The sequence below is a fragment of the Mirounga leonina genome, unplaced genomic scaffold, assembly GCF_011800145.1.
Source record: "Mirounga leonina isolate KUSES-001 unplaced genomic scaffold, KU_Mleo_1.0 Mir_376, whole genome shotgun sequence".
Lineage (NCBI taxonomy): Eukaryota > Metazoa > Chordata > Mammalia > Carnivora > Phocidae > Mirounga > Mirounga leonina.
In genome coordinates, this window is record NW_023270718.1 from 10532603 (window position 1) to 10559669 (window position 27067).

At 46.4% G+C, this 27067-nt stretch overlaps 1 protein-coding gene across 5 annotated transcripts; it reads left to right on the forward strand.

Moving 5' to 3' along the window:
* The first annotated feature begins 9785 nt into the window (after positions 1-9785).
* Positions 9786-20989, forward strand: LOC117997829 (zinc finger protein OZF-like). 5 transcript variants are annotated; one of them, XM_034986284.1, is made up of 4 exons: positions 9786-11998; positions 15810-15848; positions 17768-17894; positions 18737-20989. In XM_034986284.1, exons 2-4 carry the CDS (start codon positions 15834-15836, stop codon positions 20071-20073), a joined length of 1479 nt encoding a protein of 492 aa, XP_034842175.1. In that variant the 5' UTR covers positions 9786-11998; positions 15810-15833; the 3' UTR covers positions 20074-20989. The 5 variants fall into 5 exon arrangements, with proteins under 5 accessions (XP_034842175.1, XP_034842179.1, XP_034842174.1 ...); XM_034986288.1 differs by lacking the exon at positions 15810-15848; XM_034986283.1 differs by lacking the exon at positions 9786-11998 and having other exon boundaries at positions 14805-15848.
* Positions 20990-27067: the final 6078 nt, after the last annotated feature.

Genomic DNA, 27067 nt, shown 5'->3' on the forward strand with positions numbered 1-27067 from the left:
TAGTAGACCTGCCTTGCAAGAAATGTAAAAAAAAAGTTCTTTAGAGAAAAGGAAAATGACATAGCTCAGAAGCTCAGATCTACAGAGAAAGAAAAAGCATCAAAAAAGGAATAAGTGAAGGTAAAATAAGAACTTATTTGTCTTATTCTTAACTGATCTAACACATTAGTTTGTCAAAAAATAATAGCAACACTGTACTTGAGTATGTATGTGTGCAAATATATATATGTGAAATGAATAACAGCAACGATACAAGGAATGAGACAGAGGAAGTAGTATTATTTTGTTATATTAAGGTACACACACTACCTGTGAAATGGTAGCGTTACTTGAAAGTGGATTTGGATTAGCTGTAGATATATACTGTGCCTGTAAGCAGCAACCACCTAAACAAAATTAAAAAAAAAAAGGAAGTATAACTGTAATGGTAAAAAGGAGAGAAAATGGAATCCGTAAAATGCTCAGTTAAAACTACAAAAGGGAGGAAAAGGGTGGAGGACAAAAACAGGAACAAATTACAAGGGCAATAAATAGAAAACAATAACCAATGTGGTAGATTAGTAATCCAACTATATCATTAATTACTTTGAATGTCTAAATGCAATCTAGGGGCGCCTGGCGTGGCTCAGTTGGTTAAGCGACTGCCTTCGGCTCAGGTCATGGTCCCAGGGTCCCGGGATCGAGTCCCGCATCGGGCTCCCTGCTCGGCGGGGGGTCTGCTTCTCCCTCTCCCACTCCCCCTATTTGTGTTCCTTCTCTCACTGTCTCTCTCTGTCAAATAAATAAACTCTTTAAAAAAAATAAAATAAAATAAATGCAATCTAAAGGAAGACTGTTAGAGTGGATCAAAACACAAGACCCAATTACATGTCATCTACAAGAAACCCACTTTATTTTATTTATTTATTTTTTTAAAGATTTTATTTATTTATTTGACAGAGAGAGCGAGAGAGCACAAGCAGGGAGAACAGTAGAGGGAGAGGGAGAAGCAGGCTCCCCGCCAAGCAGGGAGCCCGATGCCGGGCTCGATCCCAGGACCCTGGGATCATGACCTGAGCCGAAGGCAGACGCTTAACCATCTGAGCCACCCAGGCGCCCCGAAACCCACTTTAAATATAAAGACATATCTAGATAGATTAAAAGTAAATGGATGGGGGGCGCCTGGGTGGCTCAGTTGGTTAAGCAACTGCCTTTGGCTCCGGTCATGATCCTGGAGTCCCTGGATCGAATCCCGCATCGGGCTCCCTGCTCAGCGGGGAGTCTGCTTCTCCCTCTGATCCTCCCCCTCTCGTGCTCTCTGTCTCCCATTCTCTCTCAGATAAATAAATTTAAAAAAATCTTAAAAAAAAAAAAAAGTAAATGGATGGAGAAAAATATACCATGTAAACACCAAAAGAAGCAGGAGTATCTATATTACCTTTAGACAGGGCAGGCTTCTATGATTGAAGGGCACACACTACCTTGGCAGGAAAATCCCATGCGATAAGCTGCTCTCATTTTCAGATAGGTTTCAGATTCTTAAATGCGTGAAAATTAATAAAGGAAAACCTCATTTAGAATGGATTCAGGAGGCCAGCAGGGGCCTCCCAGCACTAGTTGGCAATTGCAGACCCAAGAGGAAGAGTAAAGGTGGACAAGGGAAGTCCATTCTACTTTACTATCCCATCAGGAGGAAGAAACATTTCTTCCTCCACCCCCACCTGCAACAGCCCAGCCAATGAGAATCCACTAAACTTACAACTCCCAGTTTAGTCCAATGGACCTTTAGTTTATAACAGCCCACCCAAATCCCTTCCTCTATAAAAGACAGATACTCATCTTTGTTCTTCAGACTTGCCTATGACTTTGCCAAAGATTGCTTGTATCAGGTTACAATTCTGAGCTGTTCTCGAATAAACCCATCTTTTGCTCACAAGATAACCGGCAGTTTTATTTTTATTTTATTTATTTAAAGATTTTATTTATTTATTTGACAGAGAGAGACACAGCGAGAGAGGGAACACAAGCAGGGGGAGGCAGGCTCCCCGCAGAGTCAGAGGGAGAAGCAGGCTCCTCGCTGAGCAGGGAGCCCGATGCGGGACTCGATCCCGGGACTCCAGGATCATGACCCGAGCCGAAGGCAGTCGCTTAACCAACTGAGCCACCCAGGCGCCCTAGGGTCTTTTCTTTCTTGTCCCTGACCTAGCATATTGAAGGTCATAAAACAGCCTCCAAAACTTCAGTCAACATGTATTTGGCAAGCAACAAGGTAAGTGGAGAGCTATGAGTGGATGCTGAGTGTTATTATGGAGTTTAGAAAACCAGAGGGGGACGCCTGGGTGGCTCAGTCGGTTAAGCGGCTGCCTTCGGCTCAGGTCATGATCCCAGGGCCCTGGGATCGAGTCCTGCATCGGGGCTCCCTGCTCAGCAGGGAGCCTGCTTCTCCTTCTCCCTCTGGCTGCAGCTCCCCCTTCTTGTACTCTCACTCACTCACTCTCTCTCGCCCACGCTCGCTCTCTTTAGCAAATAAATAAAATCTTAAAAAAAAAAAAAAAGAAAACCACAGGCCCTAAATATTGTCATTCAGGCTAAGTCCCCAAACTGGGGCTTAATACCTAATCTAATCGCAATTTCCACTTCCCCCAGAAGTGTAGTCTTAACCAGTCAGGAATTTTCTCATCAGCACCCATGAAGGAATCTGCCACATGGGCCTTCTCCATCCTCCAAAGGAAAATGCATCTGCATGCTTTCCCTGGCTGATAAGATGTTTAATAAAGCCAATTAGATCTTCAAAACTCCTTGGCTGAATTTTATTTTTTAACAAATACTATGGTATGTCCCTTTGGTTGTGCGGCCTTTGGGAATTTCCTGTGCTTCTTAGAGTCTGTAATAACAGATCTCTGTTTCTGGCACTTGACCAAGACTGCCCTCAGAGGCCGCTTTAATTGCCAGCGACCCCACGCGACCTCATAGCAGCCCAGGAACTCCATTTCCCGGTGCACCCGCATGTTGTCCCCTGGCCTCCGTCGCCTAAGTCAGGAAGGACCGGCTCCCAGATGGAGGGGAGGGGCGGGGAGTAGCCGCCCGGGAAATACACATACCCAGAAGGCTCTGCGGCAAGCCGTGATGGAGCTGAGCCAATGAAAGCGCGACCTGGAGCCCTTTTCCTCCGGCTGCGCATGTGAGGCGGGACTTCCGGCGGCGTCCTCGAGGTGTTGGGCGTCTCGGCCTGTTTGGCTGGCGTAGGGTCTGGGGATGTCCGGGTTGGTTGGACGCGGATGGGAAGTTTCAGAAGAGGCGTCGTCCCCGCCCGGGCGCCCGCCGCTCCCTGCCCCGCTCTTCCCACCGGTCGGAGGCGGAGGCCGCGCCGGTGAAGCCGGCTGAGGTGGGTGCCGCGACCCCCGGGCCCTCAGCCTTCTCCCCGCCCCGAGCGCTGCTTCCGGACGGAGGCGCGCCCGCCCAGCTCCCCACAGCCAGGCCCGCGGGGCGGGAGCAGAGGGCGCCCCGGCGTGGGGTCCCGGCTCGGCCCGTGCGGTGGGGGGAATCCCGGCATGTGCTCCCGAGTCGCGGCCCCTTGTGTGTGCGGGGAACAGAGGGCGCGGTGGAGCGTTGTCTGCAGTGGCGGCGTGGGCCCCCGGCTCCGCGGAAGGTCGGAGGGGGCCGGAATGGGAGGGCTGCGATGGGGACCTATGAAAAACACGTATTGGTCCATTCAGATGACCAAAATCCATTTCTCGTGTATGTCTGGTCTTAGTCCGTAGTTCTTGACTCACAGCTTCCAAAAACTTAGGAATTTCCTAAGTGTTGGAAGTGATAAAGTTGTCTTTTGCTGTACGAACGAGAAGACTGGAAGCACCTAAGCTGGTTGCGGGCGGTGGTTGGATGGGGGAGGGGACCAACCATGTGATTAGACAGTTGGAAATTTTCGTTCCTCCCGTTTCCCATTTTCGCCCACGTTGGGGGAAGGGAGAGGGGCTGGAGGTTGAACCAATAGCCAACAGCCAGTGATTTAGTCTCCCATGCTCTGTAATAATGCAGTCTCCGTAAACACCCTAAAGGACAGGGTTCAGAGAGCTTCCAGGTTGGTGAACACGGAGATTGAAGAGAGTGGTGCATCTGGAGAGAGCTTGGACACTCTGCGCCCTGTCTTCATACCTGCCTGGCCATATGCATCTCTTCCGTCTGGCTATTCCCAAGTTACATCCTTTTATAATGAACTGGTAATCTAGCAAGAAAAATGTTTTTCTGGAGGCGCCTGGGTGGCTCAGTTGGTTAAGCCACTGCCTTCGGCTCAGGTCATGATCCTGGAGTCCCGGGATCGAGTTCCGCATCGGGCTCCCTGCTCGGCGGGGAGTCTGCTTCTCCCTCTGACCCTCCCCCCTCTCATGTGCTTTCTCTCTCTCATTCAATAAATAAATAAAATCTTTAAAAAAAAAAGAAAAATGTTTTTCTGAGTTTTGTGAGCCATTCCAGCAGATCACTTAAACCTGAGGAGAGGGTCTTGAGAAGCACAAGTAACAGCCTCGCTTGCAAATGGCATCTGGAATGGCAGGGTGTTGAAGGTGGGAGTGCACTCTTTTAGGACTGACGTTAACCTGTGAATCTGATGCTACTTCCTGAGAGTGTCAGAATTGAATTGAATGCTTGGACATCTTGCTGGCTTTTAAGAATTGCCTTGTGTTGGGGCACCCGGGTGGCACAGTCGGTTAAGCATCCGACTCTTGGTTTCGGCTCAGGTCGTGATCTGAGGGTCATGAGATTGAGTCCCACCTCGGGCTATGAGCTCAGCACAGAGTCTGTTTACGACTCTGTCTCCCTCTGTCTACACACACACACACACACACACACACACACACACACACCTTGGAATTGGTTCCAGGGACCTAATTTAGGGGGCATATCCAGATTTGAAGGTTTTTGTTTTTGTTTTTAAGATATTATTTATTTGCTAGAGAGAGTAAGCACAAGCAGGGGGAGCAGCAGGCAGGGGAGAAGCAGGTTGCCTGTTGAGCAGCAAGCTTGATGTGGGACTTGATCCCAGGACTCTGGGATCATGACCCAAGCTGAGGCAGACACTTAACCGACTGAGCCGTCCAGGCGTCTCCAGATTTGAAGTTTAAAGTTGTTGAATAATGGATAGGAAATGGAAGCAGGGAGACCCATGAGGAGGACGCTGCAATAGATCCAGGAGAATTTGTGGTAGGGCTAGACCAGAGCAGCACTAGAGCAAAGCTGTGATGAGTTTGGATAGATCGTAAAGATAGAGTCGACGATTTCCTGCTGCATCCAATATGTCTGTGAGCAAAAGGAGGGAGGTGAAAGACCATCTGAAGTTCATTGTTGTTGTTTTTTAGAGGGGGGAGGGGCAGAGGGAGAGAGAATCTTAAGCAGGCTTCCTGCCCATCATGGAGCCTGACGTGGGGCTTAATCCCAGGACCCTGAAATCATGACCTAAACCAAAAACAAGAGTTGGACACTTAACTGACTGAGCCACTCAGATGCCCCTAAAGAAGGAGACTCTTAAGGTTGTTCTTTCAGATGGGCTCTGCAGTGAGGTTCGGCGGCCGGGGGCGCTGAGACCAGAGGGCAGGGCACAGGTGGGCATGTATCCCTGATGCTCTTTCAGAAAGGAGCAGTCCTGGTGTAGGATGAATTCTGGCGTGTGTATGTAGAAAGGGAGGTCCAGGTAAGGTAAGGCGCTGGCCTGGCATGGAGACTGAGGTGTGAGTTGGTGTAGCTTCTCCGCCTTGTAGGCTAAGCAGACTTTCAAGACCACTCCCTATGGAACAAGGCAGAGGTCAGCTGGGTTAGTGGAGCAGCTGGGTCCCTGACCAGGGTACCGCCGCCTCACCTCCCATCCACTGTCCAGTCAAGGGCTCCCTGCATGCTATCTTCAGAGGATTATAGTACAAGACTAGTAGGGCTCAGTGCCTCCCTTTGAACACTAATGAAGCAACCACCCTCCAAATACGTACACATAGGCAGGCAATTAGAAATGAATGCACTGAATTACTTAAATTTATCCAAATACTTAATGGTTTAAATGTTAACTTACCTTTAAGTATTGAGTTATGATAGAAGTTTTGTGTATCACATCCTCTTAAACCTTTGAAAAGTGGGAGGAATACACAAATTTCTTTTTAATTTTTTACTGTTATGTTAATCACCATACATTACATCATTAGTTTTTGATGGAGTGTTCCATGATTCATTGTTTGCGTAGAACACCCCACAATCAAATTTTTAAAGCCCTACCACTTCACTTGCCCTGAAAACATAGACAAAACCATTGGTGATGTGGACAGTGATAGCTGATACATAGTGTGTACTTCGTAGGTGTGGTATCAGTATCAGCCCTCTGAGGTGGAAAACCGTCTTCTTCCCATTTTATGGAATAAGGGCACTGATGCTCAGGAAGGTTCAGTCTTTCCAGAGTCACACAGCTAGTAAGAGGCAGCAGTGAGGCCTGAGGAGCTCAGTTTGGACCGTGGTTCAGCTCACCTTATAGGATCCTACCATGGGTCCCATTTCTCATGGCTTCCCTCCTTCCACAGGGTCCCATGGTGGTGGCAGAAATGCTTCTGGACCCTGCAACAATGAATAGAGGGTGTCCCAGGCTCTCACCCACCCTAATTTTCACCCCTGTGGTTAAGGCGACCCAATATAGGGAATGGTGATGTTCTGAGAATCTTCATCTGTTCTTCTCTCTCTTTCAGGACAATCCTGTGGTTCTACAAAGCCCAGGGTCCTGAACTCAGTCTGGGTTCCTTGGGTCAGCTGCATTGCTGACAACCGACTGGGTAGGATGTAACATGCATCCTGGGCACAGATCCAGAGTGTTCAAATGCCTGCAGGTGCAACTTAGCTGGGGTTGTTTAGGAAGCTTCCCATTCCTATTATACCTGATGGGCTAGGGAGTGTGGTGGTGAGGTGGTGGGGTGAGAGGTCAGGGCACACAGAAATCAGGCCTAGAATGACAGCCTTAGGTTCTGGGCCTCAAATCTGAGGACAATGGGACCTAGGGAAGGTTTGGAGCTGAGGAGAGAGGTGATCTGATCCAGATTTTAACAGATTCCCGTGGCTACAGAGTGGTGGACAGACTGGGGGTCTGCAGATAGACACTGCAGCGAGTGACTGCTGGTAGTGGCCAGACAGGAGGGAGTTGCCTTCTGGATGCGTTCTGCACAGAGTGCAGAACATTTTCTGATGTGGAGAGAGAGGGAGCTGGGAGATGACATGGAAACGGGGAGCGAGGAACAGGCCTGTTGTTTGGGGCCTTATTTGGAAGAGTGGATATTCCATCAATTAGGATGTGGGAAGTCAGTGGTAGAAGGGATTTTCAGAGGAAATGTGAATAATCCATTCTTGGCTACGTCAGAAATGTTCCAGAGACTTTTGGATGTGTCCAGTTGGCTGTTGGACCCACAGATCTGGAGTTCAGTAGAGGCCTTCAGATTGGAGCCAACCACAGTATAGTACTTGGCCTGTGGACCCCAGTAAAGCTGTGGGTCAGATTTCATAGGAGGCATCTTTATATTATGGTGGTAGCACCACTAGAGACAAGGCAAAGGAAGGAGGGGGCTAAGTCTGTGTCTCAGGTGGGCACCTGGACAGTCGTGTTGGGGGGGCGTGTGCATGTGAGGTGAAGGGTGGAGGTCGTAAAGCCTTCTGAGTGGACATAAGATGGATGCTGAAGTGCCTCTCCAATGAAGGCCAGATACCGGGGCAGGACAGGGCCTTTCACCCCTCAGGATGCAGCAGGGTTCCTGGTGACTCTTGCTGGGATTGTTTCATTCAGGCTGGTAGAGTAGTTGAGGGAAATGGGATCAGCCAGAAGCATTGCTAGTCTAGGGCTTTGAACAAGGGTCAGGTGGTGAGAGAATGTCAAGCTTGCTTATGAGCTAGATCCTCACACACGTTTCTGCGGCTGAGCTAAAGCAAGAAACAGAGTTGGGGGCGGATACCTGAAAATGAGAGCTGTTCTCTCCTGCCAGGGGACTTTGGTGTTCTGATGCAGGACTGGGGCAGATGAGGATGCTGGTTGCATTTGCAGCGTACCCCCTGGGCTCTGTGCAGACTGGCACGTGAGAAGGCCAAAGAAATGCCTCCTGTGTGGGTCTGGGGGTCTTGGCGCCGTTGCCTTGCCTGTCTGTGGTCGGGGGCCTCTCTCTGCATGCTTGGAACCTCTGCCCCAGGCCTTCCCATCCCTCTTGCTAATACACTTTCAGGACTGCCTGTCCCAGTAACTTCAGGCACTGATCTGGTCACCACTTGTAGGGACTGTTTGGGTTGTTTCTTTTAAAGACCTTCCTCTGAAGGCATTGTAAATTTAGAATGTGGGATGTCGATGTGAGGTAGGTCACTCTGGGTGGGTCTTGGCCACTCGCTTTCCCTGTCTTTCCCCAAGGACTGGCCTCTTCAGGCCCAGGTGGTTGCTCACATTGAGCAATAGGAGGGCCCCGTGTACCTGCCAGGTTGGACATTACTTCTGCAACATCAAGAGAGGCTCAAAGGAATGTGGCCCTCACACGGAGCATCTGTCCCGTGCCCACCGTCGTGTGATGCCTAGGACAGTGGCCACACCTCATTTTTACCTTTTCTTTCCCACTAATATTTCCACTCTGACGTTGGGCTCTCATCTTTTGCCTTCCACTGCTTCCTTGGAGGGCCGCACATATCTTTAAATAGTCTCTGAACACCAGCTGCTGTGTTGCAATCACACATTTCTGCCTTTGGACCCAGTCTTGCATCAGTGCTCACCAGTCACCAGCAGCTCTGGCCTTGTTGAAAGTCATTTGCAGAGGAGGGTGTTGGGGAGCCCGCCTCTCCTCCCTGCACTTCCCCCTTCCTCGTGTCCTTCCCCAGAGTCAGGGCTCTCCCATCACGGGAGCATGCCAGGCTGAGCCCTGCACAGCAGGCCTTCCTCTCACTGTCTCGGGTCCCCCTCGCCCGTCAGCAGTCATGTGGCCTCGTCCGTGGGTGTGTCTGGCACACATTCCCGATGGGGCCGCCTCCTCCCAGCGAAGTCAGCAGGCACTTCACCAGCATTTCTCTGCTTACAGGTTGCTGGCATGGAGCCCAGGATGAGGAGGCCCCTTCAGAGCAAGATATTTCTGTAGGAGGGTCACAGGTCAGGACCCCAAAGCCAGGCGCATCCATCCAGAAGTCCCAGCCCTGGGAGATGTGTGTCCTGCTCTGGGAAGACCTTTTGCACTTGGCTGAGCATGATGGAACGCACCCTGAGCGAGGTCTGCACATTTGTGGGGCAAACCTGCAGCAGCGTCAGAAGCAGCAGAATAGAGAGAAACTTTCTCTAAAGGAAAATGAGGGGAGCCCTTCATTTGGACCACTGTTTATACGGCAGAGAAGACCCTGGTGTGGAGGGAGGGTGGAGAGGACTTCACAGTCTTTCTCCCCATCCCCCACCCTCCCACCCCGCCCAGCCACTTTCCGTGGGTTGAAGCCACAAAGGGACACGGAGTGGAGAAGCTTTTGAAAGTGGACAAAATGGTTGTAAGTGCAGCGGGTATGGGAAAGCCTTCCGCCACAGGACATGCTTGTAGAGTGGCAGAAGGGCCTTAGAGTGTAGCGAAAGTGGGACATTTTTTAGGTACAACTCTGACCTCAGTAAACATTTCAGCAATCACAGTAAAGAAAGGGTTTTTTTGTTTGTTTGTTTTAAAGAATTTATTTATTTGACAGAGAGAGACACAGCGAGAGAGGGAACACAAGCAGGGGGAGTGGGAGAGGGAGAAGCAGGCCCCCTGCCGAGCAGGGAGCCCGATGCGAGGCTCGATCCCAGGACCCTGGGATCATGACCTGAGCCGAAGGCAGACGCTTAACGACTGAGCCACCCAGGCACCCCAAGAAAGGGTTTTTAAATGCAGCCAATGTGGGAAAATCTTTAGGTACAACTCCACACTTACTAGCCACCAGGAAGTTCATAGCGTAGAAAGAGTGCAGTGAATGCAGGAAGTCTTTCACACAAAACTCCAGTCTCCTTAAACAGCAGAGCAGTCACATTGGAGAAGGGCCTTGTTTGTGCCGTGAATGTGGGAAGGCCTTCATCAGAAAGTCCCACCTCCTTCAGCATCAGAAAATGCGGGGAATTACACAAAAATCTTGACTTAACACCAAAGAATACACCAGGCCGAGGTTTTATGAGTTCAGCATACAGCAAGGCCTTTGTTAGAAAGTCTTGCTTCGTCGGTCACCAGAAAATGCACGCTGGAGGAAACTCTACAAGTGCAGCTAAAGTGGGGAAGTATTTAGGTACAAACCAATCTCATTAAGCAAGGCGTGCGTGCAGGGAATGTGGGAAATTCTTTTAGCCAAGACTCCCAACTCATTCAGCATCTGGGAAAGAACTTGAACTCGTGAGTAGAGCAGATGGGGAAAGACGTCAGCCAAAAGTGTGTTCTAAATTAGCATTGGAAAAAAACTCGTACATGGTTTTGTTTTACATAGTTTTGTTTTAAAAGTTGTGGTAAAATACACATCACATGAAATTTGCCATCTTGTTTTTAAGGGTACGGTTCAGGAATGTTAAGTACATTCACCTGCAGTGGATATCTATAACTCATCTTGTTAAACTTAAATCCATTACCCAACTCGCCATTTTCCCCTTCCCTCAATCCCTTGAAACCCACTGTACTGTTTCATATAGCATAGTATCCTCGTCAGGGTTCATCCATGCTGTATCTTGTGTGTTAATCTGTCTGAATTTCCTTCTCTTTAAGGTTGAATAGTATCTCATTGTATGTATATGGCACATTTTCTTTACCCATTCATTCTCTCTATCCATTCATCTGTCCATGGACCAGGAGTTGCTTCTACCTCTTTTGGGTATTATGAATAATGCTACTATGGGCATGCTTGTACAGATGTTTCTTTAACACCTTACTTTCAAAGATTTCTTCACCTTGCTTTCCAATTATTTTTGCATATATCCCCCAAAAGTAGAACTGCTGGATCATATGGTAATATGGTCATTTTTTTTTTGAGGAACTGTTTTCCATAATGCTGGCACCATTTTACATTACTGCTAACTGTGTGTGAGGTGTCCAGTTTCTCCTCATCCTTTTCGTCTCAGTGTTCATAAGCCCCCTTTCCCCATGTGGTTAAGTCACTCACTCTTTTAAGATCGGTCTTAGGATCTAAGAAAGAATGTAATACGTGGAGTAAGGGCTGGATATAATTATCAGCTTTTTGTTTTGTTTTTTAAGATTTATTTGAGAGTGAGCACAAGTGGGAGGAGGGGGAGAGGGTCAAGCAGACTCCCCTGTGAGCTAGCTGGAGGCAAGCAGACCCCAGGACCCTGAGGTCATGACCTGAGCCAGAGTCAGATGCTTAACGGACTGAGCCCCTCTACCTTGTTTCTAATAGAAAAACTCCAGTTGATTCTGAAGTTTCAGTCTAACATGTACCTGAAAAGCAGTAAGACAGTATTTTAGGTCCCAGCTGTGCGTGGATGCACTTTGTGTCTGAGTAACCATTTGTAGTTTGGGGGAACATCAGAAATCATACGTAGGTCTCAGTACCTTTCTGTGATCAGCACAGACTACGTTCCATGGAAATCTGGGTGTGACCCCAGAAGCTGGAGCCCCGCCCCTTCCTCAAAGCCTGCAGCCATCCCCGCCCAGCGCCTTTCTTGGTGTGGCTGGGCAGTTCCTGAGGTCAGGAATGGAGACCGTCGTGGACCCTCTGGCTCCCTCAGAACTACATTACCCGGAAGGCAGTGCGCCGCGCGTCCGCTGTACTGGGCGAATGAGGGCTCAGGAGAGGCACTTCCGTCCCAAGGACGGCATCTGGGCGGGCCTTCCGGCGTTGGCCTCCAGCGACATCTTGTGAAGTTGGTTCCCTCCCGCGGTCGGAAGCTTTGGCTTGCTGGGCCTGCCTGAGGTAGCGGGAGGAGAGACCCGCTGCGCCGGCTGCTCCGAGATTCGACATCGCTGCCGCCGGGGCTGAAGACTGCGGTGCCGCGCTCGTCCCCGCAGCTGCCGTGGTGATACCAGTTCAGGTACGTGCTGCGTTTCTCTGCATCTGGGCCCTCACCCAATTCTGCTTTAAAATGTCGTATTTTTGTTCTTGGGACGGTGTTCCGACTTTTGAAGTAAGACCTGTCTGAAGAGACTTGCACAGAACGTACGTGTGCAGTTAAGTAACCAGTACTTGTACTTGTTACTGTTAACCTTAAAAAGTAAAACGGCTATTTTGCCACCACAAATGGGTTTGTTCGGATTTTTTTTTCTTTTTTTAAAGATTTTATTTGAGAGAGAGAGAGCACATGAGAGGGGGGAGGGTCGGGAGGGTCAGAGGGAGAAGCAGACCCCCCGCCGAGCGGGGAGCCCGACGCGGGACTCGATCCCGGGACTCCGGGATCACGACCTGAGCCGAAGGCAGTCGCTCAACCGACTGAGCCACCCAGGCGCCCGGTTTGTTTGGATTTAATTCGATTTAATTCGGGAAGAGCGGAGTGTTGCCCGTTGGGGCAGAGTGGGCGTTGTAAGTGTGGTGGCTTCCCGTTGGCTGGGCTGTTGTAGGCTCGTGGAGTAGTCGCTCTTAGTAGATTCCACCTGTGTTCTGTTGAGGGAAGGGAAGCGCGTGGTAGGGTTGAGAGCTCCCCCTGCCGGCCTGATCGCTGCTTCCTAATTAATGTTCGCACTGGCCAAGTGAAGGAATGGGCTATAAATTGGACCCCAGGAGCCAGCTGTGCAAGTCTTTCCACAACAGTTATCCCAGTCTCCAGAGTTAAGCTGTTGTCCGATGTTTCAAGTAAGCATCTTTTGTTGTCTTGATGTTTATTGGTTTCCATGTGTTTTGAAACACTCTTTGAAAGGACTGACATCACAATAGTATGTTGTGACTCTAACTTTTTACATCTGTCCGTTTTCTGTGCAGTATATGAATAAAATGTCTTTTTAGGTGTTGCCCATCGTTTTCCGCATTTATACATTGCTACTACAGCCACATGTTCTGGGATAAAGCACACAGTTGTCTAGCATATATGATGTATTAAGGATAGATTTCTACAAGTAGTGAAAGGTTTAAATTTACTTTATAATGCCAGACTGGTTTTCAGAATGTTACCAAATCTATATACCCACAGCAGCTTACAGTACTTACTAATTTCTTTTTTAAAGATTTTATTTATTTATTTTGACAGAGAGAGACACAGCGAGAGAGGGAACACAAGCAGGGGGAGCGGCAGGCAGAGGGAGAGGGAGGCTTCCCGCGGGGCAGGGAGCCCGATGCGGGGCTCGATCCCAGGACCCTGGGATCATGACCTGAGCCGAAGGCAGACGCTTAACGACTGAGCCACCCAGGCGCCCCCAGTATTTACTAATTTCTATAGTGTTACTAGCACTGGGCCAGTGTCAGGTTTGCGAGGTCAGCCTTACTGAGTTTTGCTTTAATGATTACCATTACATTTGTAAAAAGTGCTTGCTGGAATTCTTGTTTACATACCCAAGATTTCAATTTATTAGATATTCAAATCTTAGATTTTTTTTTTTAACAATAATGGGGGGTTCAAGAATTTGTGTAATTTTTGCTCACCTGTGTGGCTTGTCATTTCAGTTTTTATGACAACAGGAGCCCTTTTTTTTTAAGATTTTATTTATTTTATTTGACAGAGACACAGCGAGAGAGGGAACACAAGCAGGGGGAGTGGGAGAGGGAGAAGCAGGCTTCCCGCAGAGCAAGGAGCCCGATGCGGGGCTCGATCCCAAGACCCTGGGATCATGACCTGAGCCGACGGCAGACAGATGCTTAACGACTGAGCCACCCAGGTGCCCATCAGGAGCCCTTTTATTATAATGTAGTGGGGTTCTTTACTACGATGCTTTGGTTTGAGAAATCTGTTCATTTATTAACTCATAAGAGATGTAATTTTTGTCTTCCCATCTAAGCCTCTCCAGCTGAAATTACTTTTTTGTGTGTGCATCACACAAGTGGAGGTCTAAATTTGTTTTGCCACACAGGGTAATTTATAAGCTCTTTTAATGCTCCATACCACCACTGAAGCATCAAGACCCATGGGTGCCCCACTTTGAGATCTAGTTTTTTCAACCTAATTTCTGTGACAATACTTTTCTTACCGGAACAGCTTTATAATGTTATATCACCTCTTTTGCAGTCACACCAAGCATGCATTTATTTTTATGGTGAAACACACATTGTTTCTGCTTTGTTCCCTCTTACTTTCCAGGACCTTAATGGCTTTTCCTATTTGAATATTTCCTCCAATCCTGGCATCCTTTTTTTTAAAAGATGATTTATTTTAGTAAGAGAGCATGAAGCAGGGGAAGGGGAGGAAGGAGAGGAAGAATCCCAAGCAGCCTCACGTGGGGCTTGTTCTCACAACCCTGAGATCATGACCTGAGCCACCCAGGTGCCCCTTGGCATCCTTTAATAACACATATAACGTAAAGGTTTTGGCTTTGGTTGCTTTGAATCTTTTAGTAGTGTTGGGTTTGGGTTTTGTGGCTCCAGTTTGTTATGAAATCTAGGTGTGAGGTGTGTGTATTTTTCTCCGCATTGTTTTGGGTACTCTTATGAATATTGTCAAGATTTGTTCTTCCTTTCTCATTGATCTTACCCTTTATGGATATATTCTTTTTTTTTTTTTTTGAAAGATTTTATTTATTCATTTGAGACACAGAGATACAGAGAGAGAGTGAGCATGAGCAGCGGGGGAGGCAGAGGGAGAGGGAGAAGCAGGCTCCCCGCTAAGCCAGGAGCCCGACTTGGGGCTTGATCCCAGGACCCTGGAATCATGATCTGAGCCGAAGGCAGACGCTTAACCATCTGAGCCACCCAGGCGCCCCCTTTATGGATATATTCTTTGGCTGGGTTTTTGTTGTTGTTGTTTGTTGTTGTTTGTTGTTTTTGAGATTCTTTTTGTCTAATGCAGTTTTCCTAAATTGTGATTTAAATTTATTAAAATTATTGTGCTTAAACTAACATTTTCACTTTCTGATCAATCTTTTATCTTTTTAAACACACACTTAACATTACCATAAACTTTTATACTCACACCCACAAGATTTTTGTTTTTTAAGTGGTTATACTCTTCTATCATCTGTCTTTGGTATTACTCCAAGAGAACATGATGATGGGATATCTCAGTTAAGGTATTTTGCTAAGATAGGCAGAAATTTAATCATTGTAAGGATAGAAAGTAATGCTTCAAAGGAAAGAATTTTATATAATGAGGATGGAAGAAAGGTTAGGTCCTAGCTTGTTTCCTTTCCTTGAAACAGTCAGAAATGCAGTTGCCCTAAGCACCTTTACTGGAGCCCCAGCGACAACCTCTTTAGCAGAGATTTATTTCGAAGGTGTAATCAAGTGACTAGGGGTTTGGTTTACTTCTCTACCATGGGAGAAAATATATTTGCAATATCTTTCTGAACATTTATTGACAAACTTGAAAAAAAAGTATAAGGAGTCACATACCTAACCAGCTATTAGGGCCAACTACAAGGTATAGGAAGAGAAGAATGTATTTTTGGCACAGGAAGAATCAGAATAAAATAAGGAATAAAATGGAAGGTTCAGAAGCACACCCACACATAAACCTGAACATAATTTATCTCTTATTCTTGTTGTTCATTCGCCTAAGGGATATTCCTCAAACACAACACAACCCTGACAGACATTTCTGAGGATGTACACATGCTTTTGGCATAACTCCACACTTTCTACTTCCTTGTATAAATGCTTTCTTTATCCCCTTCAGCTTTCATCTTTACGTGAAATAACATTACGTGTTTCACTTTGTCTGTATCCCTCATGGGAATTAAACTAACATGGCCCTGCTCTTCCTGCAGGTTCTGCTTTCAGCAGAAGCACTTATGGACCCTGCACCGGTGAGTGTCAGGTGTCCTGGAACTCTTTTGCTGCCACTCTTCCTGCCCTTGGTGTCTCAACACTCTAGATAAGCCCCTAAGCCCGGGTCAGACGTTGTATGGAGAGAGGTGCCCACTTTTGGCAAGCAACGGGGTGAGGTGTGAAAGGTGTCTTAGGTATCAGTATGTACAAAGCCTTGGGCTTGGAGGTGAGACTGAGATGGGAGTGTTCTAGGTCTCATATGTCTGTTGAGAACAGAGGGCCGGGAGCCAAGTCAGGGTTCTGTTCTGAGAGTGATGGTAGCAGTCAAACAGTTCTGGAGAAGAGGGGAAAACTGAATCTGGCTCGGGTCTTGAGAAGCTGCCCTTGGTGATAGAGTACACTACAGACTGGGGAAGAGGGAGACAAGGAGATCATTAAACGAGGCTAGATCAGGATTGGTAGCTGGGCTAAAGTGGTAGATGTGGAGGTAGAAGACTGTTTGGCTTCTGGATTTGTCTTTTGGGTTTTTAAGATTTCTTTATTTGAGAGAGAGTGAGCAAGAGAACACACAAGCAGAGGGAGGGGGAGAAGCAGACTCCCCTGCTGAGCAGGGAGCCCGATGCCAGGACCCTGAGATCATGACCCAAGCTGAAGGCTGACACTTAAGCAACTAAGCCACCCAGGTGCCCTGGATTTGTTTAAAGATTTATTTGCAAGAGAGAGCACAAGAGCGGGGAGTGTCAAAGGGAGAAGCAGACTCCCCAGTGAGCAGGGAGCCTGATGCCAGCATTCTTGGATCATGACCTGAGCTCAAGGCAGATGCCTAACCTGCTGAGTTCACCCAGGTGCCCCTGAATTTGTTTTTAAAGTAGGGCTGACCAGGTCACAGATGGCTCCATGGTTTTTGGTGAGAATATCAAGGTATTAGGATTTGGCCATGTTGAGTCTCAAATGTTTCAGAGATTCCCAAGTACAGGTGACAGATGGACAGCTGGTCCTGCATTTCTCAAGATGTCCACACTGTGGCATCTGTTGTGTGTCCCAAGATAGAGATCTAGAACTCTGGATCTCATATAGGAGGAGGCATGTTCAGGTTACAGTGGCGTTGCCATTGGGGGACAAGGGGTCGCCACTGATCATTGCTCCTTCTGCTGTGCTCTCCAACGAAGATGGACAAGACAGAATAGTAGTAATCGGAAATGCAGAGGGAGGTATGGGGAGGGGAAAGTCCAACAGGTAGCCAGATTTTCAGAGGAGTGAACATGAGACCAGAGCAATAATGGTCAGACTGGTACTTAATCACCCTTCTAGGCACTCACCCAACCAGGCTTTTGTGGTGGTTCTGTCAGGAAGTCATAAGATAGCTTACATAAAAAGTGTGTTACTGGGACCTGGATTATACCTGGTGAAGTGGCAAGACACACAAAATGTGCAATGTAGAGGCAGAATGTGACCAAGGGTATTTAGATCTGCATGTGGTCTAAGCCAGGAACAAGGTCAGGTGCAGAAGCCCCTTCTTTGCAGGGCTGGAGGCCATTGGAGGTTGGGATTTATTACTGCACTTGGCATGCACTTCCTAGATGCCACACACAGACAGAAGTCAGTTTTATGGGCTAACTGGTGGTGGGGATCAGATGTATGATGGAGGTATGGTCCAATTAGTAGGAGTTTGAGAGAATGCTAGGCCCAACATGGTTATGTCTAGGAGGCATGATCCTGGGGGACTCACATATGTCTTACAGGAAAAGGATGGGGGTCCTGCATCTGAGGCCCAGAGATCAGAAGGCATCACTCTGACCACCTGCCTCTTTGTTGAAACTGGGTGCCACTGCTTAAGCTGGAGAGCTAGGGCAGATAAGGAGCAGGGAAGGGAGTGAATGTGGGCTGGGGTTCGGGGTAGTTTTGGGGTCCTGCAGAGAGAGGCTGCTTATGGACATAACTGTCCCCCTCATCCCAGGGTTCTGTGACCTTTGAGGAAGTGGCTGTGTACTTCTCCCAGGAGGAATGGAGGCTTCTTAACGAGGCTCAGAGACAACTGTACCGTGATGTGATGCTGGAGGTCTTTGCACTTGTTGCGTCGCTGGGTAAGGCCCCCTCACACCAACCCCAGTGTCCTGGGCTAATCTGTCTTTCCTCTTCTTTCTGGCTGCTGACGCTGGGGCATATATACGACACCTGCTTTCACAAAGAGCTCACCAACCAACCCCCAGTTCTGAAGCTCTTTCAGTAACAATTTCCAGGATATTTTTGTTTCCTGAGGTGGTTTTGGGATTGGCTGCCCTGGACCAGTGCTGCCCACTTACCTGTCCTGTCTTTCCCTTAAAGGCTTGCATCTTCTAGATCCCATGTTGTCCAACTGGAACTGGGAGAACACCACATGACAAAGTGGGCATGACTCCAACTGGGGGAGGATGTGATACAGAGCTGGGAATCCTATCAGGAACATGTCGTGTCCTGGGCTCAAACACTGTTTGGTGCCAAGGTCAGAGGCTTCTCCCCTTTTTTGACATTTTGCCCACTTGTCATTTTTCCTCTCAAAAGAGACCTAGGAGTATATCCCTCCCCTGTCTTCTACCCTTCATTGGGGTCGCCACTGACCATTGCTCCTTCTGCTGTGCTCTCCAACATTGGCCTACACTTACTGTGTTGTACAGTCTGTATGTACCCATACCCTTAAAATAATACTTGAACACTGGTATAACCAAGGCACTGGCAAGAACACATTTCCGAAGATATGAGTTGTGGACCCAGCCCCTCCTCCCTGTGGTACACCCCATCCATGTTTCTTCTGCATGGTGAGTCCTGTGATGCAGCCCTTGCCTTCAAACTACCCCACCCCAGCTCCTTTTGTCTTGATCCCCTGGTGTCAAGGCAGGGGAGGGTAGGCGGCCTCCTACCCAAGCTTGTCACTGTTCTCTGCTTTCAGGTTGTGGGCGTGGAACAGAGGATGAGGCAGCACCTTCTGAGCAGAACGTTTCTGTAGGACGGTCACAGATAAATTCTACCAAGAAGGCCTACACCCAGGAACGTGGCCTGGACTCAGAAGGTGATTTGCATTCACCTTCTGAGTGCCTGGGAACAAACCCTGGCCAGAAACTGTGTGGGACACAGGGGAACGTTCACCAGCATCAGAAGGAGCACAGTGGAGACAAACCCCTCAGAAGGAACGCAAAGAGCTGTGTAACACACACATCAAGGAAGCCCTTCCCTGAGAGCTCAGGTCTTCTCCAGCACCAGCTCATTCACAGCCAGGGGCCACCACCTAAGGACACCAGCTGTGCAGAGCCTTTTCGCAATGGACAAAAGCACTATAAGTGCAGCGAATGCGGGAAAGCCTTCTGTCGCAAATACAGACTTGCTCAGCATCAGAGAGTCCACACTGGAGAAAGGCCTTATGAGTGCAATGAGTGTGGGAAAACCTTCAGCTACAAACACATACTTGTTCAGCACCGGAGAGTCCATACCGGAGAGAGGCCTTATGAATGCAGCGAGTGCAGAAAAGCCTTCAGTAACAAACCCACGCTTGTTCGGCACCAGCGAATTCACACTGGAGAAAGGCCTTATGAGTGCAGCCACTGTGGGAAATTCTTTAGCCAAAGCTCCAGCCTTAGTGAACATCAGAGAATTCACACTGGGGCACGGCCTTATAAATGTAGTGAGTGTGGAAAATTCTTCACCTCCAACTCCAACCTAATTAAACACCGGAGAGTGCACACAGGAACAAGGCCTTATGAATGCAGTGAATGTGGGAAATTCTTTAACCAAAGCCCCAGCCTCATTAAACACCAGAGAATTCACACTGGTGAAAAGCCTTATGAATGCAGTGAATGTGGGAAACTCTTTAGCCAAAGCTCCACCCTCATCAAGCACCAGAGAGTTCACACTGGAGTAAGGCCTTATAAGTGCAATGAATGTGGGAAACTTTTTAGCCAAAGCTTTGGCCTCACTCAACACCAGAGAGTTCATACTGGAGAAAAACCCTATGAGTGCAGTGAATGTGGAGAATTCTTTAGCCAGAGCACACAACTTACTCAGCACCGAAAAGTTCACACCACAGAAAGCCCTCATGAGTGCAGCAACTGCGACAAAGTCTTCAGCCAAAGGTCTGCTCTGATTGACCACCAGAAACTTCACAGCCCAGCTAGACCTTACAAGTGCACTGAATGTGGGAAAGCCTTCAGCCGCAGGTCTAACCTCATTCGACACCAGAAAGTGCACACCGGAGAAAGGCCTTACAGTGGAGGTGGAGATAGCAGGGAATGAGCCAGGTGTTGAACACAGGAACATACCACAGAAGCCTAACACCCCCAACATGTCTGAATACGCAGGTTGTAGGGAGCGATGTTCTTTCTAACCTGTCCAGGGCCCTTGCCACATTTGTCACTGCAAGTTTCTCGGTGTCCCAACTTTGTATGCGTCAGTGGGGATAGATCGTATCATGGCACAGGCTAGCGGTCACTCTGGTTTTGGCCTAATTTACGTTGCAGCCCCAAAGCCTCCTAGGATAGACTACAGGGCAGTGCTTTTTATGTGACTAATCTTATAATCCAGATGTTGGGGTTTTCTGTGGGTCTAGAGGTCTCCCTGAGAGGACAGCTGTAAGAATCCTGTGTTTTTTTATTCAGCTTCTCTTTTTCACCTTGGAGGTTCACATAAGGTCCCCAGGTCCCAAGAGAGAGGTTTGGAAGGCTGGTCTCCCTGACTCCAGGCGTCCGGTAGGAACCACATTCAGTACAAAAACACTGGGGGCAGTAGGCAGTGACGAAAAAAACCGGCAAACTGGAGGGACTGTGGCTTACAGTAAAGGTTCTTGCAGAAATTCTGAGGCCCTTTAGAGCTTAACTGCTCCTCTTGCCCTCCAGTTAAAGAAAGGTGGGCGAAGGGAGAGTTGAAAACAGAACTAAGAAGTCCAGACCTCCGAAGGCAGTAGGTATGTGGTTTTTATGACCGACAGAGACTTGGCTTCCCCATTTCCTTGAACCTGTGCAGGTGAGTTCCAGTGGAATTGCTTGCCAGCTAGTACACACAGCAGAGCTCCCACTATGAAACCTAGGGTCGCCAAATTCCTACTTTTTCCAAAGAGAGGTGCAGATCTTTATGTGAAACCATTTCTGCTTGGCATGCAATATACTTAAAATGTACTTTGTAAGGTCACACTTCAGAATGGGTGTGCACAAAACAAAAATGCAGCAGCTGGTACACTAATAAATTTTAACCATAATTATTTTCATCTTTTAACTCTGGCCACCCAGGCAATACTATTTTGTGTTCTCTAAAATTTTACATCATTGGAATCTTAAAGTGGGTACTACTCTTAAAAAGTTGGCTTAAGGGTATGTAAGTGCATAATTAATACTCTGACAGCATTGAGTAGTGCGATTTTTTTTAATTGCCAATATGATACACTTATTTGTTCATCCATTCACCTAACAAATGGGTTTTCTGCAGCTTACTGTGAACATACAAATCCTCTCAAAATGGGTTTTGATACAGCTAGCCGTGCAATGCCTGAGTCTCTAAAGGGCTGGTGGTTACTCTGGTTCTTCTGTCATCCTCGCCACTTGAAACATGGTCACCTTTGTTCCAGTCTTTGTCATTAGTGGCTTTAAAAGGTGTGTAGTGGTGGGGCGCCTGGGTGGGTGACTTAGTTGTTAAGCGTCTGCCTTCGGCTCAGGTCATGATCCCAGGGTCCTGGGATCGAGCCCCATGTCGGGTTCTCCGCTCTGCAGGAAGCCTGCTTCTCCCTCTCCCACTCCCCCTGCTTGTGTTCCCTCTCTTGCTGTGTCTCTCTGTCAAATAAATAAATAAAATCTTAAAAAAAAAAAAAAGGTGTGTAATGGTATGTCACCATGGTTGAATTAACGCATTTCCCCTAACAAATTCAGTTTGCCACCTGTGCCCTTGCATAAATATTTGCTAATTCCAGTTGCTCTGAGTGCTGATGAAGACAAAAAGTGTTGGAAAAGTTTGCTAGTGCAATAAAAATTAAAAAGGAAACCAATAACTTTCACAGTTGTTTGTGCTGTTCACAGTCTGATGGCCACATACACTTTAAGGTTAGTTCTGCATGTAATAGTTCTGCATGTAAAAGTGTAAAAATGTTTTTAAATCTTCCCCAGTTCCAGCTGTGAGCATGAAAATTGTCCACCAAAATGTGCCTTTAGAAGAAACGGTCAGTAAATGGTCTGTTTTCAGCAACTACTGCTACACAAACATAGCAAATAGTAAAATGCAGTGAGATATATGAAAGGGACAAAAGTTTTAAGAATATTACTATGCAAATAAAGGATTAAATCAATTTAAATGTAACAAATCAGTTAAAAGTTCTCTTGATCTCTCTCCACATTCCAAAGAAAGGTCTAAACATTTACCACTTGCCCTTAAATCCTGGGACCTAACCTCTGAGCCCTTGGGCACTTCTGCCATGATAAACAAATACCCTTTGTTTAACACTACGTGCGGCCTTGGGTCATCCATATCCAATAGTGTGTGCTCATCCTGTGATTTATGGGTGGTGTAGAGCTTAGGCCTGTCAACTTGACCTCTGGAGCTCTGGGAGAGACTAGGGAGAGACTAAGGCCAGGCCCAAAGGGCTCCCCTTGTCCACAAGACAGAGTTCACACAAAAAGGCCCCAGAGTTACATGCAAGCCAAACTTGACAGGTATTCTAGACACAGTTCCCTAATGACCGGCCTCTGCACCCTTCTTTCCCTGTGCTAAATTGTCCTTATTCAAATAATATAACTGGTATGGCTCAAGATCACTTTCCCCTCATGTTCATCAAAATTGAGCACCTTAAAGTTTCCAGTCACCAATTTAAACTTTGTAGAGTAGCAGTCTCTCTCTTCCTGTGACTACATCACCTGGGGCCAACAGCTGAAAATCAAGGTTAGTCTCCTCAAACTCAACATTTGCTGAGCCTTTGTCTTTTTTCCTCCACCAAAGGACAGGAGAGGATTTTATTATTGTACATGTATCACCAATTCAGCCACAAATGAAAACATGATTAGTCCCAAAAGTCTGAGAGGTCCAGGGCAACAGACCAAAAGGTCTTGGCATCCAGAGCAAGAAGACAGAGGTCTCTCATTGCAACCCAATGCCCATGGAATGTTGTAGATTCCATTGAATATCCACGCTCTAAAAAGTAGGCCTGCAGTCCAGCACACTTGGTATCAGCATCCCTGCCTTCTGGCTTTCCTTGTATCATGGTCCTTGGGCTCTATGGGCGGCACCAGCCAGTAGTTTACACCTTGGCTCTGCCTCCTCTTTCTTTTATGGCTAAAAAATCCTGCAACATTTCTTCCTCTGCTTGGCTCTCAAATAGGACAGAGGTGGTTTCCAAGAAGATGGCACACTAAAGGCCAAGAGCCACCTTTGCAAAGGCTTGCTCCTTAATAAGGTTAAACCAATACATAAGGTGGTCAGGGAACACAAAAGCTTTTAAAAACTTACTCATTCCAAAAAAATCAGGATGCAGAAAAGAAGTTCCACATTAGCTATCACAAAGGGCTCTGCTAGTCTTCTACTTTGAAGTTAACTAGGGTCATCAAACCTCTTAAGAATTTCCACATTCTAAATTTTGCTTCTTGCAGTTAACTCCATTGGATAAGTGGTGTAGAGTGCTAGGATCATTGTGGGGGGCAGTGTCCTGCACACCATCAGAAACTCAAAACAGAAAACCACTTTATTACAAATACAGCACTACAGCACAATATACACTAGAGATCATCATGGCAGAAAAGCAAGCTCATTTAAGAACACAGCCTAGGGTGCCTGGGTGGCTCAGTTGGTTAAGCGACTGCCTTCGGCTCAGGTCATGATCCTGGGGTCCCGGGATCGAGTCCCGCATCGGGCTCCCTGCTCAGCGAGGAGCCTGCTTTTCCCTCTCCCAACTCCCCGTTTGTGTTCCCTCTCTCGCTGTGTCTTTCTCTGTCAAATAAATAAATAAAATCTTAAAAAAAAAAAAAAAAAAGAATTAGTTGGGAAGTGTTCCACATGTTATTACTTTTTTTTTTTTGAAGAAAATTTGATAGAATTTGATTGAATTTAGTTATTTCTTCATTAAATATTTGGTATAATTCATTGGCAAAACCATCTTGGCCTGAAGTTTTTAGTGAGAAGGTTTCTTACGTTTATACACAGATTAGCACTATTAGAAACCTGGATACTAATTAAATATTTTTATTTTATTTTTAAAATATTTTATTTATTTATTGTCAGAGAGAGAGAGAGCACAAGCAGGCTCCCTGCTGAGATGAGCCGAGGGCAGACGTTTAACTGACTGAGCCACCCAGGCGTCCCTAATTAAATATTTTTAATGGACAAAGTATTTTTCAGATTATCTATTTCTTCTTGAGTGGGTCCAGTAAGTTGGTATCTTTCAAAGAACTTCTGTCCTCCAAATTTCTATTTATCGAGAAAGAATTGTTTAAAATAATCACACAGTATCCATTATATGTTTCAAAGGTATCTAGGGTTCTACCTCCTTTCCTTCCTCATATTTGTTTTTTTATTTAAAGATTTTTATTTATTTATTTGAGAGAAAGCATGGGAGGCGGGAGGGTCAGAGGGAGCAGCAGACTCCCCGCTGATGCAGGGCTTTGATCCCAGGACCCTGGTACCATGAACCTCAGCCAAAGGCAGACACTTAACCAACTGAGCCACCCAGGCACCCCTCCTTGCTCATATTTGTAATATGTGGTTTCTCTTTTTTCCTGTTGTGTCTGGAGGTGCTTCAATTTTACTTATTTATTCAAGCTATCTGCTCTGGAGAGGTTCAAAAGTTTTCTTGAAAATCTTTTTAAAATTTAACAAAGTATATGAAACTGATTCTCATTAGACAGGACATTAGGCAAACAACTTAATGCAAGATGGTGAGTTCAGGCAGACCCCAAAAGTCACCCTGAGTTAAGGACAGAGTTTGGAGTCTGGGTCTGCCAAGGTGTCTGGAATCCACAGAGCACAGTGCAGGAGAGAGAAAACTTCAGAGACATACACAGGGTCATCCTCAAGTTTCAGAGACATACACAGGGTCATCCTCAAGTATTTGGCTGAGTACTAATCTGTATATGTATGTAGGAAACCACCAGAGGCTGGGGGGGAAAAACACTCAAAAGGTTAAGAGGACACAATTTGAAGACTAATATAGAGAATGGAATAGTGGCTGTTCCAACCAGTTTAAGCGGGGAAGCTCATGAAGCATCATGTAAGGAATATAGAATGATTATGTCTCAGTGGTAGGAGAGAAATTAGCCTTAAAATGAATGCTGCAATAATTCTATCTAAAAATGTTTAGAATCAAGACCCAGAAAGATCATACCATTTCCAAAGACATTAACCATGCAACAGAAAAAACAATCAAGACTATCTATAGAAATATATTTTCAGTACCCCCAAAAGGCAAAAGCGAGTGCTCACCCAAAATTATGCCATATTAACAATATCAAAGTAGATTTTAGAGCAAAGAATATGACTATAGAAAAAGAGGGTCTGCTTATGAACTGTACATAACAGTAAGAAATTGTTACTCACCTAATAAAAAGACATCAAGGTGGCACCTGGGTGGCTCAGTCGTTAAGCGTCTGCCTTTGGCTCTCAGGTCATGATCCCAGCGTCCTGGGATCGAGCCCCACATCGGGCTCCCTGCTCAGCAGGAAGCCTGCTTCTCCGTCTCCCACTCCCCCGCTTGTGTTCCCTCTCTCGCTGTGTCTCTGTCAAATAAATAAACAAAATCTTTAAAAAATAAAAAAAATAAAAAGACTTCAAAATACACAAATCAAAAACTAATATAACTACACAGAGACATAGGCAAATCCACTTTTATTTTTTTACTTTCTTAAAGATTTATTTATGTGGGGGGGCAGAGGGAGAGAATTTCAAGCACACTCTGCACCCAGCAGGAAGCCCAATGTGGGGCTCCATCCCACAACTCCAAGATCATGACTAGAGCCGAAATAAAGAGTCAGATGCTCAACTGACTGAGCCACCCAGGCACCCAACAAATCCACTTTTATATTGAGGGATGTCAATAATATTCAAATAAAGCTTGATAGAACCCCCTCCCACCAAAAATCAGTAAGGACACAGAAAACTTAGACATTATCAACCATATTAATCTAGTTGACATTTGTGAAGCCCTCCATCAAAGAGTACAATATACATTAATTTCAAGTTAACATGAAACCAAAGATAGCCCATATTCTGAGCCATAAAGCAAGTCTCAATAAACGTAAATAATTCTTCTTTTTAAAAATCTTATTTATTTGTCAGAGAGAGAGCATAAGCAGGGGGAGCAATAGGCAGAGGGAGAAGCAGGCTCCCCGCTGAACAAGGAACCTGGTGTGGGACTCGATTCCAGGACCCCAGGATCAAGACCCGAGCCGAAGGCAGACAGTTAACCGACTGAGCCACCCAGATGTCCCAAACGTAAATAATTCAAGTTGTAAAGTATGTACTCTGAGTGCATACTTAATTAAATTAGAAATAAATTACAAGAGGGGCGCCTGGGTGGCTGAGTCAGTTAAGCTCCTGCCTTTAGCTCAGGCCATGATCTCTGGGTCCTAGGATCAAGCCCCATATCAGGCTTCCCGCTCAGTAGGGAGTCTGCTTCTTTCTCTTTCTCCCTCTGCCCCTCCCCACTGCTCGTTCTCTCTCTCAAATAAATAAAATCTTTAAAAATATTTTATTTTAAAAAAGTAAATTACAAGAAAGATAAGGAAAATTTCAAATATTTGATATAACACAGTTCTAAAATGAGCCAAGTGTAAAAGAAGGAATTTGAAAGGAAAGTGAGAGAGATTTTAAATTAAAATGAAAACATAACATACTAAGTTCTATGGGAGACAATTAAAGCACTTCTTACAAGACCACTTTTGGTATTAAGCATCTATATTAGGAAAAAAGGGTTTCCAATAAGGATCTCAGCTTCCATGTTAAAAAGTAGCGAAGGAAATGAAATCCAGTAAAAGCAAAAGGCAGGGTGCTTGGATGGCTCAGTCAGAAGAGCATGAGACTCTTGATCTCCAGCTCATGAGTTCCAGCACCATGTTGGGTGTAGAGATTACAAAAAAACAAAACAAAAGCAAAAGGCAATGGTAAAAAAAAAAAAAAAAAGCAAATGAGAAAAAAATGAAACAGAAAAATCAGTGCAACCAAGTGCTTTAGGAAAATAATAAAAGTGATAAGCTTTTGATCAAGAAAAAGAGAGGTATAGACATTACCATATAAGGCGTGAAAATTCACAGAAAGGAAACCTCAT